Below are 18341 nucleotides of genomic sequence, written 5' to 3'. Positions count from 1 at the left end.
TCATCAGAACCTATAGAGTATTTCCCTTGACTTAGAATCATAAAATTTGGCAAGAGCAAGGTTTCACTGTACAAGTAAAGGAAAAAATCTGAAAGTTGTTAATTTGTAATTATATCACAAAAAAATATTTTTTGTCATTTTTGAGTCATCGTTTTAACCTAGCCTGACCTCTCAAAGATTTGAGAAGTTGCCAGGAACAACATGCAATTCAGATTCCACATTAAACTGTGCATCCCATTTGCTTGCTTGGATAACTGGGATAGGTTAAGGACACACAAGTCACTGAAGTGGTGTCCAATAGAAAGACTTACACCAGATCCTCAAACCACAAGAAATTGTTATTATTATCTGTATACAAAATTAAGTTGGTATAGAACTCTCAGAGCAAGATTCATACTATTCACACTTGCCCCCCCCCCCCCCCCTTTTTTTTCTTTTTTTTTTTTCGGTCTTATTTTCTTGTATACTTACCAGTTGTAAAGTTCCCCAGGGGTGCCATTTGCTTTCTCTGCACAGAGACCTTATATTTTTTCAGTGACTGTAATGTTTCCGCAGATGGCAGCTAGATTCCAACATGGTCAGACAAAGATTCTGAAATCAAATATTGGATTGTAAAGCATACCCAGGAGGTGATATAGACTGGAACTACAATTTAGTAATGCTGAAGAGTTTAACAGAAATTCAAGAGAATCGTCTGGAAGAATTGATGTAGGAAGAAGTGGGGTACTGAAGTAGTGAAGGAGGATGAGCCATATATTAAGTTCTCTAAGGTTTTGTCTATTGTCACAGTGAATATCACAATAAGAAGTTCATTAAAAACAAAGATTCTAAGACTTACCAAGCGGGAAAGCGCCGGCAGACAGGCACATGAACAAAACACACACACAGAATTACGAGCTTTTGCAACTGGCAGTTGCTTCGTCAGGAAGGAAGGAAGGAGAGGGAAAAATGAAAGGATGTGGGTTTTAAGGGAGAGGGTAAGGAGTCATTCCAATCCCGGGAGCGGAAAGACTTCCCTTAGGGAAAAAAAGGACAGGTGTACACTCGCACACACACACACACACACACACACACACATATCCATCCGCACATACACAGACACAAGCAGACATATTTAAAGGCAAAGAGTAAGGGCAGAGATGTCAGTCGAGGCGGAAGTACAGAGGCAAAGAAGTTGTTGAAAGACAGGTGAGGTATGAGTGGCGGCAACTTGAAATTAGCGGAGGTTGAGGCCTGGCGGATATCGAGAAGAGAGGATATACTGAAGGGCGAGTTCCCATCTCCGGAGTTCGGATAGGTTGGTGTTGGTGGGAAGTATCCAGATAACTCTGACGGTGTAACAAACCCACCACCAAGCAACAGTACCTCCATTATGACAGCTGCCACCCATTCCATATCAAACGGTCCCTTCCCTACAGCCTAGGCCTTCGTGGCAAACGAATCTGCTCCAGTCCTGAATCCCTCGACCATTACACCAACAACCTGAAAACAGCTTTCGCATCTCGCAACTACCCTCCCAAACTGGTACAGAAGCAGATAACCAGAGCCACTTCCTCATCCCCTCAAACCCAGAACCTCTCACAGAAGAACCCCAAAAGTGCCCCACTTGTAACAGAATACTTCCCGGGACTGGATCAGACCTTGAATGTGGCTCTCCAGCAGGGATACGACTTCCTAAAATCCTGCCCCGAAATGAGATCCATCCTTCATGAAATCCTCCCCACTCCACCAAGAGTGTCTTTCCGCCGTCCACCTAACCTTCGTAACCTCTTGGTTCATCCCTATGAAATCCCCAAACCACCTCCCCTACCCTCTGGCTCCTACCCTTGCAACCGCCCCCGGTGTAAAACCTGTCCTATACACCCTCCCACCACCACCTACTCCAGTCCTGTAACCCGGAAGGTGTACACGATCAAAGGGAGAGCCACATGTGAAAGCACCCACGTGATTTACCAACTGACCTGCCTGCACTGTGATGCTTTCTATGTGGGAATGACCAGCAACAAACTGTCCATTCGCATGAATGGACACAGGCAGACAGTGTTTGTTGGTAATGAGGATCACCCTGTGGCTAAACATGCCTTGATGCACGGCCAGCACATCTTGGCACAGTGTTACACCGTCAGAGTTATCTGGATACTTCCCACCAACACCAACCTATCCGAACTCCGGAGATGGGAACTCGCCCTTCAGTATATCCTCTCTTCTCGATATCCGCCAGGCCTCAACCTCCGCTAATTTCAAGTTGCCGCCACTCATACCTCACCTGTCTTTCAACAACTTCTTTGCCTCTGTACTTCCGCCTCGACTGACATCTCTGCCCTTACTCTTTGCCTTTAAATATGTCTGCTTGTGTCTGTGTATGTGCGGATGGATATGTGTGTGTGTGTGTGTGTGTGTGTGTGCGAGTGTACACCTGTCCTTTTTTTCCCTAAGGGAAGTCTTTCCGCTCCCGGGATTGGAATGACTCCTTACCCTCTCCCTTAAAACCCACATCCTTTCATTTTTCCCTCTCCTTCCTTCCTTCCTGACGAAGCAACTGCCAGTTGCGAAAGCTCGTAATTCTGTGTGTGTGTTTGTGTGTTTTGTTCATGTGCCTGTCTGCCGGCGCTTTCCCGCTTGGTAAGTCTTAGAATCTTTGTTTTTAATATATTTTTTCCATGTGGAAGTTTCTTTCTGTTTTATTTACATCATCAATAAGAAGTTCAGTTGAAGAGGAAGGATACTTCTAAAAAGGGTAATCACGGAAGTTGTGGATGAATTGGCTACATGTTCTGATAGGCCTTGTCCTAGTGCTTAATTCTGCAATTGTGGCATGGAACACAATATGAATCAGAACTGCTAGAGACATCCTTTATACTGATATGTGTCATTTTTCTGTATGTCCTTTAGTTTTCATGTATTTGTTTTCCAAAACCCCAGAGGTATTTATGGATAACTGGATATATATGATTTGTCTCCATTTGTTAATTAAAAATGCCACATTTTGTTCATTTAAAGTGAACTGACATTACATTGGCTTTTTCCATTTAGGACACCAAGGATATGCAGGTTCAAAGAAACACGTGTTGCCCCAAATGGCAAAACATTGATGAAGACCCTACTGCAGCATCTCCACCACACCAATAATTTTCATCATAATTTTTTTTTTTTTTTTGAAATATGCAGTAAAATTTCAGCAATCATCAATTTGCTTTGGATGAGAATAACCACAAGACTTCCACACACTTTGTACGTAGACACAAAAAGGATGTTTTAGGTCTAGCTTTTGCAGCCCTGATCAGCAATGAGATAAAAATCATATTGTGTGATGAGCTCATACATCTACTCCTTTATGTATATGATTCTGTCTATTTATAACATGTGCTTGGTTTTTGTGTGCAGAACATTAGTGTGGCACACTTTCATTTGAATCAAAGAGAACATTAGTGTGACACACTTTCATTTGAATCAAAGAGAAAATTCAGCTGAGTGATTGTTAAAATGACTTAGTGAGGAAGGTTAGCAAGTTCTTGGTTGCCCAGTTCTTAGCTTCAGAAGTTGCTGTTCCTAGTACTGTTAAGACTGAAACACACAAAGTTGAAAATAGTACTTGCAGATTTTAAGTGCTATAAGTTTCTTTTTGAGGCAGGAAAAAGGGATTGCTCAGAGAAACTTGGGAAAGGAGTGGGCTATGCTAGGAATTATGTTTCTTGGAGATAAGTACTGGTTTGGTATTCTGTCTCCTCGTAATTTTCAGATTTTAATATAACTTTTATAAGCTACTTACTGAAGACAAAACCTAACTAAATTCCTGACATCATAATTTTAAATATTCAGATCGGTAACAGTTACGTTCCTTTACTTTAGGTATCAGATATTTGCAGTTATCAAGTCCTTTGAATCAGCTGAGCTACGAAGATCCAAACTACATGTCATTGCTCAAAGATGCTGCTAAGGAGGACCCAAATCTAAAGGAACACATAGAGAGTAAGTTACAAATAGCTGCATAGCTGCTTATGATCTTTTCTGTAGTGGTGTCATAGCTTAATTTATGGTACTAACTGTGGTAACCCACTGTTATCACCTCAGTCACACTGGCACCTCACTGTCCGTCCAAGTTCAGCAGGACGTGAGGTGCCGACCCATCAAGTTATTCAGTCATTCCGCACTGGCCCAAGTCGGCTAAGCTCGATCACCAGGAGGCGTCACTTTCAGACAGTGCTGACTGCGGTGCACCAAGAATGGTGTACAGGTGCCATCTGGTGTCACAATGTGGAAACATCACATGTCATTCTATTTAACTGTGGAGTGGAGTGGCTTCTGTGATGTTCTATAATGGTTTATGCTCTTGTTAACTTCACTCCGTCTCCAGATCATTGTATTTCAAACTGGTACCTACCAAGCTGTGTACAAGGGTGATATATTGAATGTGTTTATGGTTTAGCATTAAAGTGAATTTTTTTTATTGGTGTTCACAATTGTGAACAAGTGAAGACAAGTAAAGTTTGTTCTTCACATATTTCGTGCAACAATGTTGTGATGTTGGGAGGCACATCCTTTTAGGTCATTTTGCAGAGTTTACTACACAGCAGTTGGAAGACCAGCAGCACATAGAAATGCAGCAACAGGGGAACATGTCCTTGCTGGCCAAGGTGTTGATGGGCCTGTTAATGAGGCCTCTAACTTTGTTGTCTTGCTAACCTCTTTTTGTCACCTATGATGACTCTGCTGAAGACTGGAACTCACACACACACACACACACACACACACACACACACACACACACACACACGCCTACAGCAATGTGTCACAGCCTTAGAGGTAACAGACACTGACTCCATTAAAGCTCTTTTTGTCATGAATCTCTCCACAAATGCATCACTAGTCAGGTAAGTTAGTCTTCCTTCAGGAATCTGTGTCTCTGTTGCTTGATGAAATGTCGTCTTTGCTGAATTCCTGTCATGACAAGCATACTTCTGTGATCTTCACTAGAGTGCAGTTTTTATTGGTGCAGAAAGCAACCCCATCAATTCTGTTGCACATGGGGTGCAGAACTGCATGGGTTAAGTTACAAGTGTCACTTTGTTACTGCTAAATCTCAGGAGTCCTATGCAGACACTATGGTTAGAGACTGTCGTACAGCAGCCCCCAGGAGGGTAGTTCCCCTAAGGGGGTTGGCAAATTTCAGGATCCTTCATTAGAGGAATTACTTAAGATAGCATTTGAAGTTTTTGATGCCGCTGCCCATCAGTAACATTCTTGGGCTGCCACTGCCACTGTCAGTTCAGACAGCAACAGGCGTACATGTTCCAGTACACCTTTGATGTTGATGTGGTGGCAGCGCAGCGTGTCAGGTCACTGCCTTCCATACAGACATGTCTATTGTGGAAAAATTTCTGAAAGTTCCTGCCCTCCTGCCCTACTTGTTTTGTTCAATATGACTGACCAGCTTGTCCACAACACTGAGCTTTGTGCCATCTATGTTATAAGAAAGGTCACATTGCAACTGTGTGCAATGCTTGGTCAGCTTCCACTTTGCCTCCCACATAATGATCTGTGGACATTAAGTTCATTAGTGTATGCCTCCAAGTGGATACAGACAGATTGGTCTTGGTTCTGAATTCTAATACTTGTTTTCCCTCCACTGTTAGCTACTTCACACCAGGTTGTCAGTGACAACAGACAGCAGATTCTTATCTCAGCCAGTTTATTACAGAAACAACGTGCAAGGTGATGGTTCAACCAGTAACATTTCTGGTAGGGGGCACTGCATGATTCCATTCATTTAGTGTCAAATCTTGTGCCCTATCAAGAGTTGGAGGATTTGTGCAAGAAATAGTCTCCCCTTTTTTCTCCAGGACTTGGCAAGGCTAGTGATTACATAGCCCACATCACTCTCAAAACTGGTTACGGCCTTGTTCTTTCCTTGCCAGATCTGTTCCACACGCACTTTCGCACTGAAGTGAAGGAAGGGCTAGACAGATTGACAGCTTTAGGTATCATGGAACCCATTTTGTCCAATCGGTGAGCTGCATCATTAGTCTTGTGGTAACTTTAAAGTGACAATTAATTCAGAGTTAGGTAATGATATGTACCCCATTGCTCACATGGGTGAACTTATTAGAAAGCTTTGGGCAGACAATATTTTTCAGCACTAGATTTCCTAAAAGTATATTTACAGCTGCCACTTGATGAAGAGTCACATCAACTTCTTGCTATCAGTATGTTGTAAGACCTCTACAGGTACAACTGATTGGTTTTCAGCATTGCAAGCATGTCAACCATTTGTCAACATAGTTTGAAGCAGCTGTCTCAATGAGTTCATTATTGTATCAATTACCTTGATGACATTGTTGTCCCTAGTCCAATCACAGAGGGCCATCTTTGGAATCTTCATTTTTTTTCCCCATACCTTGTGTGATGTGGGTATTACGTGCATGTTGGATAAGTCACATTTCTTCCAACACTCTATAGAATAATTAGCCTAGCATCTGCTGCTTAGCTCACATATACTATATGGTCTGCACAGAGTTTTTGTTTTTCTTTAATCAAATTTTTATGTTGTTCACAAATTGTAAAATCTTCAAAACTTTGAGTGCTACTTAAAGCCATTGAAGAAAGTCTTCTTTGGATGTGCTTCTGTCCAAAAAGCAATTTTGGCTGCTAAAGTCGGAGGTCTTTGTTAATTCTGCCTTTTGAGTTCTTGCAGTATATTTCCATACAAATTTTCATCTTTATTTCATTAGAAGTCAAAAATAAATTTTCATAGTTTTAGCTTTAAATATGTTTCAATGTGATGAAATATTTTCATAACAATTTTTACCCCATATTATGCTCCATTAAGGGTTGAATTTCCATATAACATTGAAATACCTATTTTTTATTCCTAACCGTGAAGCCAAATACAAATTTTCAAAGATTTAGTTTCAAAAATGTTTTTGTAATCAACTATTTTCATAAAAACTTTCATCCTCTTTTTTAGATACTTAGGAGTTGAACTACCAAAAACACTAAAACAAATATTTTTCTATTTTTGAATGAAGAAACAAATACAAAATTTTCATAACTCTAGCTTCAAAATTGCATTAAAAGCAACATATTTAAAAAAACCTTTCATCCCTACTCCCCCCCCCCCCCCCTTTCGATGTGGAATTTCAAACAATCCCTTCTTAAATGATGCCGACAGTATAAGATCAGCAGCCTCTCCAAATTTCAAGTTTCTACCCTCAGCAGTTTGGGCTAGGTGATGATGAGTCAGTGAATCGGCCAAGCCCTAGTTTGCCCCTTGAAGGGTTGAATTTTGGGGGGAAAAACATTGAAACACACATTTTTATTTCTGATTCAGAAGCCAAATACAAATTTTCAGAGGTTAAGTTGCAAAATGTTTTAATAATGAAATATTTCCATAGAAGCATTCATCACCCATTTTACAACCTTAGGGGTTGAATTTCCAAAAACACCGAAAGATCTCCCCCCCCCCCCCCCCCCCCCAACCAAGAAGACAGGTACCAATTTTCATAGATATAGCTTTAAAAACACACTGAACAGTCAAAGAAACTGGTACACCTGCTTAATATTGTGTAGGGCCCCTGGAGCATGCAGAAGAGCTGCAACAGGGACTCAACTAATGTCTGACATAGTGCTGGAGGGAATTGACACCCTGAACTCTACGGGGCTGTCCATAAATCCGTAAGAGTATGAGGGGCTGGAGATCTCTGCTGAACAGCATGTTGCAAGGCATCCCAGATATGCTCAATGATGTTCATGTCTGGGAAGCTTGATGGCCAGCATAAATGTTTAAACACAGAAGAGTGTTCCTGGAGCCACTCTATAGCAATTCTGGACATGTGGGGTGTCACATTGTCCTGCTGGAATTGCCAAAGTATGTCTGAATGCATAATGGACATGAATGGATGCAGGAGATTGGACAAGATGCTTACATACATGTCACATGTCAGAGTCATATGTAGACATATCAGAGGTCCAGCCCCACACCATTACAGAGCCTCGGTCAGCTTGAACAGTCACCTGCTGATATGCAGGGTCCATGGATTCATGAAGTTGTCTCCACACCCATATACGTCCATCTGCTCGAGACAATTTGAAATGAGGCGACATGTTTCCAGTCACCAACAGTCCAATCTTGGCATTGACAGGCCCAGGCAAGGAGTAAAACTTTGTATTGTGCAGTCATCAAGGTTACATGAGTGGGTTGAAGGCTCCAAAAGTCCATATCGATAATGCTTCATTGAATGGTTTGAATGCTGACCTTATTGATGGCCCAGCATTGAAATCTCCAGCAATTTGAGGAAGGGTTGTACTTCTGTCATGCTGAGTGATTCTCTTCAGTCATCGTTGGTCCCATTCTTGCAGGATCTTTTACCAGCCACAGTGATTATGGAGATTTGATGTTTTACAGGATTCCTGATATTCACAGTACACCCCTGAAATGGTAATACGGGATAATCCCCACTTCATTGCTACCTCGGAGGTGCTGTGTCCCGTTGCTCGTGTGGTGACCATAACACCATGTTCAAACTCACTTGAATCTTGATAACCTACCATTTTAGCAGCTTTAACCAATCTAACAACTGCACCAGACACTTGTCTTATATAGGCATTGCTGACCACAATGCCGTATTCTGGCTGTTTACCCATCTCTGTATTTGAATATTCATTCTTACACCAGTTTCTTTGGCACTTTAGTGTACTTTATTACTGCTTTAATAATAAACAACAGAAAAAGAATTTCACTCACTGTTTTACCATCACAGGGGTTAAGTTCCCAAAAATGTTGATACACGTTAATAGCAAAATTAAAAAGGCATTTCATCCCCTTTTTCATGTTCTTAGAGGTGTAGTTTCTTCTTAATCAATGACTACATTATAAGAGCAACACCCTCTTCAAAATTTCAAATTTCAGTCCTTAGTGGTTAGGGCTGGGCGATAATGAGTCAATGAATCAGTGAAGCCCTATTTTCCTTCTTAGAAACACTTTATTTTTATTTCTAACAGAGAAGCCCATTACAAATGTTCATAGATTTACTTCGAGAATGCTTTCATAATGAAATATTTCCATTAACACTTCATCCGCTTTTCTTCCTCTTAAGGGTTGAATTTCCAAAACCACTGAAACTTCCTTGCAGATCAAAACTGTGCCAGGCTGAGACTCACTCGGGGCCTTTGCCTTTTGTGGTCAAGTGCTCTACTATCTGAGCTATCCAAGCACAACTCACGACCTGTACTCACAGCTCTACTATCACCAGTACCTCATCTCCTACTACCTTCTAAAATTGACAGAAGTTCTCCTGCAAAACTTACAAGACTAGCAACACAGGAGAGTATGTGGAGTTTGGAAGATAGGAAATGAGATACTGGCGGAAGTAAAGCTATGAGTTGTGAGTCAGGCTTGTGTAGCTTAGTTGGTAGAGCACCTGACCATGAAAGGCAGAAGTCCGGCACACAGTTTTAATCTGCCAGGAACTTTTGTATCGGCACACACTCCACTGCAGAGTGAAATTTTCATACTGGACTTTTTCTTTTTAGTTATAACTGAGAAGTCAAATACCAATTTTCATAGATGTAACTTTAAAAATGCTTCAGTAGTTCTTTAATAATGATTTGATCTGAAAAAAGTTTTCACTCGCCATATTACCCCATTACTGGTTGAATTTGTAATAACGCTGAAAATGTATTTTTTTAATTTCTGACTGAGAAATCAAATACCAATTTTCATAGTTATAACACTCTCTCTCTCTCTCTCTCTCTCTCTCTCTCTCTCTCTCTCTCTCTCTCTCTCTCTCTCTCTCTCCAAATTTCAAGTTTCTGTTCTTAGCAGTTTGGGCTGGGCAGTGATGAGTCAGTGCCTCACTCTGGCCCTATTTCCACTTGGTCCTTAAGGGTCGAATATCCAAAAACAGTGAAATGCATATTTTTTTTAAATTTCTAGCAGAGTAGCCAAATACAAGTTCAGAAATGGTTACATAATGAGTTATATTCATAAAAGTTTTATCTTGTATTTCACCCCCATAGAGGTTGAACTTACAAAAATTGTGAAACATGTAATTTTGTTTTTATTTCTAACCGAGAAGCCAAATTCAAATTTTCATGGATTTAGCTTTAAAATGCTTTCATAGTAAAATATGTCCTCCCGTGTTTCACCCACATAGGTGATGAATTTCCAGAAACACGGAACAAATATGTTTCTGTTCATAACCGAGATGTCAAATACCAATTTTCATAGATGTAGCTTTAAAAATACTTTAGTAGTTCTTTAATAATGATTTATTTTCAGAAAAAAGTTTCACCAACTATATCACCCCATAAGGTTAAATTTCCAAAAATGCTGAAAGACGTATTTCTCGATTTGCGACTGAGAAACCAAATACCAATTTTGGTATGTCTAGCTTCAAAAGTGCCTTAATAGTGACAAAAACTTTTCATGCCCTATTTCAAAAAAAATCTCTCTTAAACTACACTAACAGTAAAAGGTCAACACCCTATCCAAATTTCAAGTTTCTATTCTTAGCAGTTTGAAGTGGGCGATGATGAGTCTGTCAGTCAGGAATTGCCTTTTATAGCTCTTCTACAACCAACGAATGTGAAGGAGCGCCAGGCATTCCTAGGCAGATTCGCGTGTTACCACAAGTTCCTTCAGCAGGCAGCATTTGTTTCACTTCCTGTAAATAAGTTGCTTAAAAAAGGAGCAGCATTTGATTGCATGCCTAATGACCATGAGTTCAAGACATTGAAAGATGGTTTGTGTTCCAGCATGTGCTTAGTCACTTATTAGCTGGGTCTCATCTTGTGGTTGCAATGGTCCCATTGCAGTATGGTGTGGGGCCGTATTGTCTCAGTTTCGTTCTGGTGTTCCAAATGATCAGCCCATTGCTTTTGTGTCGAAGATGCTTTATGATGCACAGAAGAATTACTCTCAGATAGAGATGGAGACTGTCACTAGTATGTATGCTATCAAGAAGTTTCATGTGTTCCTATATGGTGGTAAGTTTCATTTAGTGACTGATCACAAGCTGTTGGTCTCTCTCTTTAGTCCCATGGTACACTTGCCAGACAAGACAGCCCATAGAATTAAATTGTGAGCCCTGTTCCTTAGTAGGTATAATTATGAGATTCAATTCTGCCTTACAGCTCACCATTAAAATGCAGATGCTCTTTCATGTTTACCAATGGGATTTGACCCAGGTTTCAATTAGGATGAAGTACTTTGTTTTCACCTCATTGAGGAAGCTCTATGGACAGTGGATGGATTCCTTATTACCAGTTTTAACATTACACAAGCCATCACTGCTGACTCTGTTGTTCGTCAAGTGTGATGATATATTCAGCAAGGACGGTCCGAATGACCTCCAGTTCCAGCATTGGAACCTGTCTGCAATTATTTTCTGTTAAGGCACAGACTCGACTCAGTGCTGTTATTTTGTTGGCCATAGAAAACATTGTTCCACAGGAGGAGTTTCTGGCAGCTCTCTGGTGTGACATTCTTCACATTCTGCTTTAGGATCACTGGGGCTCTTGTTGAGGAAGATGATGGTGTGCCATCATATCTACTGGCCCAGAATTTATCATGAGACTGAACATTCAATCACTGCCTGTTCCAAATGTGCAGAACACTGGGCTTCTCCATGCCAGTGTTATGCACTGTGGCCTGAGTCATCACAGCCTTGGGAGCATATCCATATCCATTTTGCCATCCTCTTCTTGGATGCTTATTGGGTGGTTGTCATTGTCCCTACTCCCAGTGTCTGTTCAGTGTCAACTGTCGCTCCACCATAGCAGACAAACAATCTGGGCTCTCACTCAGATATTTTCCATTGATGAGAAGGTAGAACATCACATTCGTACTTTCAAGATGCAGCTGCAGAAGTATATTGGCAACCCACCAAGGATGAGGCAGTCCAGTGCTTCTTTACTTCCTAAAAGTCCACACCCATCAGCAATAAGAACCTGGCAGAACTGCCAATCGTGCATGGTGCTGATCTACTGTTCCCTACTCAGGGGCCTCTGAGGGCCCCTCCAGTGACACACTTATGTTCTTCGTACTTTGGAGTCGGCTGATGCATTAAACCACCACAGTTGTTGGTTTCTGGCCGTCATCTGCAGTCAGCGCGTGTTCACAATGCAGATGGAAGACAGGCTGGTGATCCACCACTGTAATCAACTCCACCCTTGAGTGGAGGATCGACCTCTGCTGCCTCCATACACACCTCCCAAATCATCTGTTTCCTGCATTGGATCTCCTTCCTCACCTCCACTCTCGATGACCCTTCCTCTGATTCTGCCCCCACATGATGCTGTGCTTTGCTCAACACCTACACCTCTTGATTCTAGTCTTCTGCCAGTCCATCAAGGCTTAGGTGCAGGCAAATATACAAAGCAGCTAGAGACCCCACAGGAAGCATGTGCTGCTACTGCTGGAGGCATCTCCCAGACCCAAGCCCCAGGATGCCTTTGTGGATCTGTTTCTGGCATCAGTGCAGTCAGTGGCCCATCCACAGTTATCAGCCCATTACTGTCTACTGTCTGGTTCACTTTTGGCCCTATTCTCCAGTGCAGCCAGCCAGGGAGCTCTCTACGGCACACAGAACGTCCACTAGTAGTGCCACGTAAGGCATGGATATCGCATTCCTGAGCACCGAGTGCTGTCCCACACTGTGGGGGAGGGATGCTGGGGTGGTATGTGGTAACCCCAAGGTTAGCATCTCAATTGCACCAGCACATCACCAACTGTCAAATTTTAGCAGGATTGAAATGCCAGTCTGTCACATGTTCTTCAGTGAGCTCACAGCCAAGCTTGGCCGTCTGTAGGGGACCCTTTCAGACAGTGCTGACATTTGTGCGGCAAGAGAGGTACATGCAGTCACCGTCCAGTGCCACCATACAGAAATGCCAAATCATTCTATTTAACCTTGGAGCTGAGTGGCTTCTTTCACACTCTGTAGTGGTATATGCTGTTGTTAACTTCATTGTACATAACTTAACCTATGTTACTGCTATAAGTATTACCAGTTTTATTTTTATTTTTTATATTTATGAGCAGTATTGTGTAATCTTCTGGAGAGGATTCCAAAATATACATTTTATATAAGTGCAGTACAATATAATGATTTAACCTCTGAAATATTATAATATTACAGTGCAAGTTTTCTGTAGTGGTATTTTCAGCGCAGCTGTATATAAATAACAGCAGTTTACAAGAAAAATTATTGCCAAATGTATTCGTTTTCAGTATTGATGAAAAGATTTTGAATGGAGCAAAACGAATTGTCCTACATAAAATTTTCATAACTAACTCTTAAACTCCTCTATAGTATCCATAAAAAATAAATGTGAATTTTTAATGAAATTTTTTAGCCTCTGGTCACATACATTGTACCACTACATGTTTCACTGTCTTAGCAATTGGTGACTAGATGATCTGTTGAAAAGGAAGGAAAAATGGGTAGTAAAAAACAAGGATACTAATTTACAAAATTAACCTAAATTCTGTACACAGTTACAAGCACTTGAATTAATTAAATAGTACCTCATCAGAGTACAGTTTGGAACAGCCAGGAGAGGCACTTGCAGTGCAGTGATATTTGCTTTCGGAGCTATATTTGCATTCTGAGTGTTGGAACTGGGGTTATAGTCAGCTGTATGGAGTATAAAGTTGTTAACTTTTACATCACAAGTATAAGATTAAAACATTCACAGTATAAAACTGATGTAAGATATACTCTTCTCAGTGTGAAAACTGGTGAAAAATTACACAACTGTTAGTATCGGTAAACTAGATGTGTGCCATGTTTGTAAGTAGGCATAATTTAAACTGCTTCTTGTGTACATATTTATGAGTATATGTATTATGAAAGGTTTTTCAAGATATTAAGTTATTTTATGTTGTTCTTTGCAGCATGTTATGAGACTGACACCAGGTGGAAAATGGAAATATACTAATTAATCATTCTTTCAACAGATTACAGTAATGGACAAGAATAGTACTGAACTTGTATGTAGTGAATTTTAGCAGAATTCACTGACACACCATCTGACTTAACCTATTTGTTGATATTTCCGAATACTGCATTAGCTATCCTTTCAGATAACTGAGACATGTATGTGTGTCCAAAGGAACGTCACATTGTACTCTTTACAACACAGACATTGCAATTTAGTATTTAATGGCCAATGCTGGGCATGCAACTTACAAATAAAATATTCTCCTGTATGGGAGCAACGTTAATGGGACGTACCAATACAGTTACAACACATGGACATTGACATGCCATGGGTCATGCTCAGATAGCGGAAGTGGCTAAGGTGACTGCTTGTGTAATGTCAGAAACCCAGCTTCAACTTTTGGTCTAGCACAAATTTTCATTGTTGCCATTCCAGTGTACTACTGGAGGTGGTTCATATACATAGTTGTGAATACATTTCGTGTATTTCACAGCAGTTGCAATCACTGTAGTGCCTGTTCCTTTTCACATGCATGCATGAAATGGTCACATACATTGTACCACTACATGTTTCACTGTCTTAGGAGTTGGTGGCTAGATGATCTGTTGAAAAGGAAGGAAAAATGGGTAGTAAAAAACAAGGATACAGCATGCATGCATGCATGTCCAAAGGAACATTGCATCATACTTCTTCAAAACACAGGCACTGCAATTTAGTATTTTCCTGGAATGTTTTACTATTCTTTTAACTAAATTTATTTATATTGTGTGGAATTGGTTGAAGCTAGTAACTACATTATAAACTACAATATAAACATTGGTTGAAGTCAGTAACTACATTATAAACTTATGAATAACTTTTACTTCTTCAATAACTTTCCACTGATATTTATTAGCTTGATGTGTTTCAGCAGCATGCTGCAGTCATCAAGTGCATTACAGTTACCTGTATATTCATCTGAAGTACAATGAGACTTATTTGCTGGGTATGCCAGAGAGGCTACAAACCAAAAATAAGTCTTTGGATGTCAATATCCTAATGTAAAAGTGCTCAGTGATGATGATGTGTTTGTTACTGTGTTCTGTGTACCGAGCAAATAAATTTCCAACAAAAATTATTATATTTTGGCCTACAATCTCACTGACACACCCAGCAACTAATCCTCATCAGGCTTCAAATTAATGTGCATGGAACTGTAATGCGCCTAATTATGGCAGCAAGCTCCAATACATGTTGTGCTAATAAATATTAGTAAAAAACAACTGGATCAGCAAAAATTATTTTGTAACTGTTTTGATACTGATTTTATATGAAATAAAATATAAATTACACAAGTACCGTAATTATAAAACTTTCTGTCATTCCTGGAGCAATTTTCTGTTGTATGGTGGATATATTCTATTGAGCAGCATTTTCTTATTGTGAGATGTATCATCAATGGAATTTGGCTAGAAATCAGAAATGAAGTCTGTATACTTGTTTTAAACTTGCCACTGTGTCTTATTATGTCATCTCTATATTTATTGTTCCCATAAACTTGGAGATTTGATTTGCAAATCTCCACCACTGCCCATTTAACTGAAAACTTGTTGCTTGAGCCTGTTGTCAGAAAAAAGTTGATTATATGAGCATAGAAAGAAGAACGGGTATATGAGTTCAAGAGTGTAACCGAGTACTCACAGCATAGCCATAACAACTGTTGGGCATGACAGTTATTGTTTACTAATACACTGATTCGTCAGCTGTTAATTATATATTCTCTCTCTCTCTCTCTCTCTCTCTCTCTCTCTCTCTCTCTCTCTCTCTCTCTCTCTCCCTCCCCGTGTGTGTGTGTGTGTGTGTGTGTGTGTGTGTGTGTGTGTGTGTGTGTGTGTGTGTGTGTGTGTGTAGGTGTAGATAATACAGGAATTTTGTGTGTGTTTGATGAATTTTGTATGCTTTCCATCTTAAATATTGACCGTAACATCGAACTTTTCCCAGACATCAAAAGGAGCAAAGTTGCAGTTGTATATTCTTCATTACATTATTTTCATCTTATACCCTCCACAGTCTCACTAAACGCGCATTCATTATCTGCTATATGATACCAAGAATTGGTCATTTAGTGCTGTCAGTGCTACACTATAATAGTAAGATAGTGCAATCAACTTCCATGCTATGTCACAGCTTTACACTCCTGCACACATTAGTAAGAGTAAGCAAGATGACATAGGAAGCAACTGCAGCACCACCACTCTCATACTTGTGGAGCTACAGCAGGAAGAAAGGAAGTCACTACAGCATTGATATAACAGAAACACTTAACCCTGGACTCATACACACTCCGTTTGTGATCCCTACTTTTGGGCTACCTTCTCCAGTTCTTTCAAAATCTGATGATGGCATGTATGTGGGTCAGTGTCATTATTATCTGTGGGTGGACTTTGGGAATTCAGTTTGCAGCAAGAGGCTGCAGAAGTTCTCTTTCATTATGTTCTGCAACGATGAACAACAGCTTCCAGAAGAAGAGCGAAATCTCAGAAGTTTTTGGCTATATGCTGCTATTCTCATTTTTTATTGGAAATGTGAGGCGATGGAAATGATCTCATTGCAACCGAAAATGTGACCGCTCTGGATTCTAGAAGCATCCAGTAGTGTTGTACCGTCAGTTACCAAATCCTTTTCTCAGGTCACCATCCATTTTCTAAAACTGCTAAAAATGTGAATGTAGTGTGTCTTTGCATGCATCTAAACATTACCTGCCTTTCAGCAAAATAATGTGTACAAATCTCATATAAACTATAATTTCCACTTACATTCATTGATCGTAGTGGGTACATATTTTAAAGTAGTACCATTACTATGACTGGTTGATTAATAAACAGTTTTCTGTCACATCCCTTAAAAATTCCACTTGAGATCCCATAAAACCATGGACACAAACAAACCCAGAACCTGATCTATGATAAACCTAAATCCCATAGAAGTTTCAGTCTTCTTTTAAGGCCTCACTCTCCAACTAATGCCCAAATTTAATCATGCTGGACTGTTCAAAGATTTGATTCTTCCAGTCACAGCAGCAATGGAAACATTTCAGTGGACCTTCAGCTCTTGATCATTCCCACCAATAAGGCCACCATGCAAAAACAAAAAAGTACATTTTTAAGTAAAAGTCAGTTTTATTAATCAAACATAAAATTTAGTCCCAAAATTTTGTGTAATCAGTCTGTTTGTTTCAGGGATAATGGCATACACGCAATACATGGTCATGGAGAACTGAATGATTTTATATTCCAGAAGAGGCAGCACTTGTAACTGAGTTATCATTAGTGCCATCAGCCATTACATAAACAGTCAAAAATATTTTTAAGTTTGTGAATTATATTACACATACTATTATAATGCGTGTAGAAGGACAATGTTTACATATGCTTTCCTTCTGTATAATGAAGTGATCTTATTTTGTAAATAAAGAATGTTCATAACAGTAACATGTACTGTCTATTCATGACATCCATGGCAGAAAGATGATGGTGTTGATATTTCAGGGTAGAGACCTCATCTGAAAGATTTATTATTGGAAATGTGAGACGATGCAAATGACCTGTGAGCGAGACCCTGCAAAAAAACTTGAAGAAACCCACAAAAGGCAACTACCACCACCAAATGAATTTCCAAAACTTTAAAATGTGTTTTGAGCATGTGATGCCTCAAAATCTTCCATTTTAGGCAGCCACAGTTATGGATGATGCTCCATATTACAACAGACTGGAGGGAAAATCACCCTCACACTATGACACCAAGATGAGATAAGGATGTTGCAGTGCCTGCAAAAGAGACATGTCCCCTGCAGTGACAGGATGATATACTGTCCCCAGTGAAATACTAAGAAAAGACTCAAAAACATTATTTATAAAGAATAGACATTTAAAAATTGAATAATAAGTGGACACTAGCCGCTCAGGCAAACATGTATTTTCCCCATGTATCCGTATTATAATACTTTCTCTGTGTAAGTTTCAAAGGCAGAGAAATATAACAAGATACACTCTTTTGTTAATTTTTTTAGTCGTCTTCACTTCTTCTCTTGTCGTGGTTGCGTGTAGAAGGCCATCTTGTGAGTGCTGGCAAATGTAAGCATATTTGTACTAATTAAGGAGATAATAGCCGAGAGCCAGAGCCAGGACTCAGACTACAATGCGATGGTTAGCGGAGGTAAGAAAAAATACTCTTGCGCCTGTGTGGGCGGCAATTGCAATTAATAACTAAAGATGTTTTGCTTTAAAGCTAGCTGAGAAAATAAATATATTGTAAATCAAAATTGAATGAAATATCATTCTGATTACGGCCTACCATGTAAGTCAGCAACAATCAGCACTAGTAATCAATTTCTGTAGTAAATAATAAATTAAATTACGACG

General features: G+C 39.9%; 1 protein-coding gene across 3 annotated transcripts in view; it reads left to right on the top strand.

Moving 5' to 3' along the window:
• Positions 1-17411, top strand: part of LOC126356098 (uncharacterized protein C1orf109 homolog) — a 59066-nt gene extending 41655 nt beyond the window's left edge. For all 3 annotated transcript variants that reach the window (XM_050006788.1, XM_050006790.1, XM_050006789.1), the window contains 2 exons: positions 3857-3969; positions 17160-17411. In XM_050006788.1, coding sequence (XP_049862745.1) covers positions 3857-3969; positions 17160-17200 — 154 coding nt within the window. In that variant the 3' untranslated portion in view covers positions 17201-17411. The remainder of the gene's footprint in view (positions 1-3856; positions 3970-17159) is intronic.
• Positions 17412-18341: the final 930 nt, after the last annotated feature.

This window comes from Schistocerca gregaria, chromosome 3 (genome assembly GCF_023897955.1).
Source record: "Schistocerca gregaria isolate iqSchGreg1 chromosome 3, iqSchGreg1.2, whole genome shotgun sequence".
Lineage (NCBI taxonomy): Eukaryota > Metazoa > Arthropoda > Insecta > Orthoptera > Acrididae > Schistocerca > Schistocerca gregaria.
This window is presented reverse-complemented; position numbering and strand designations above follow the sequence as displayed.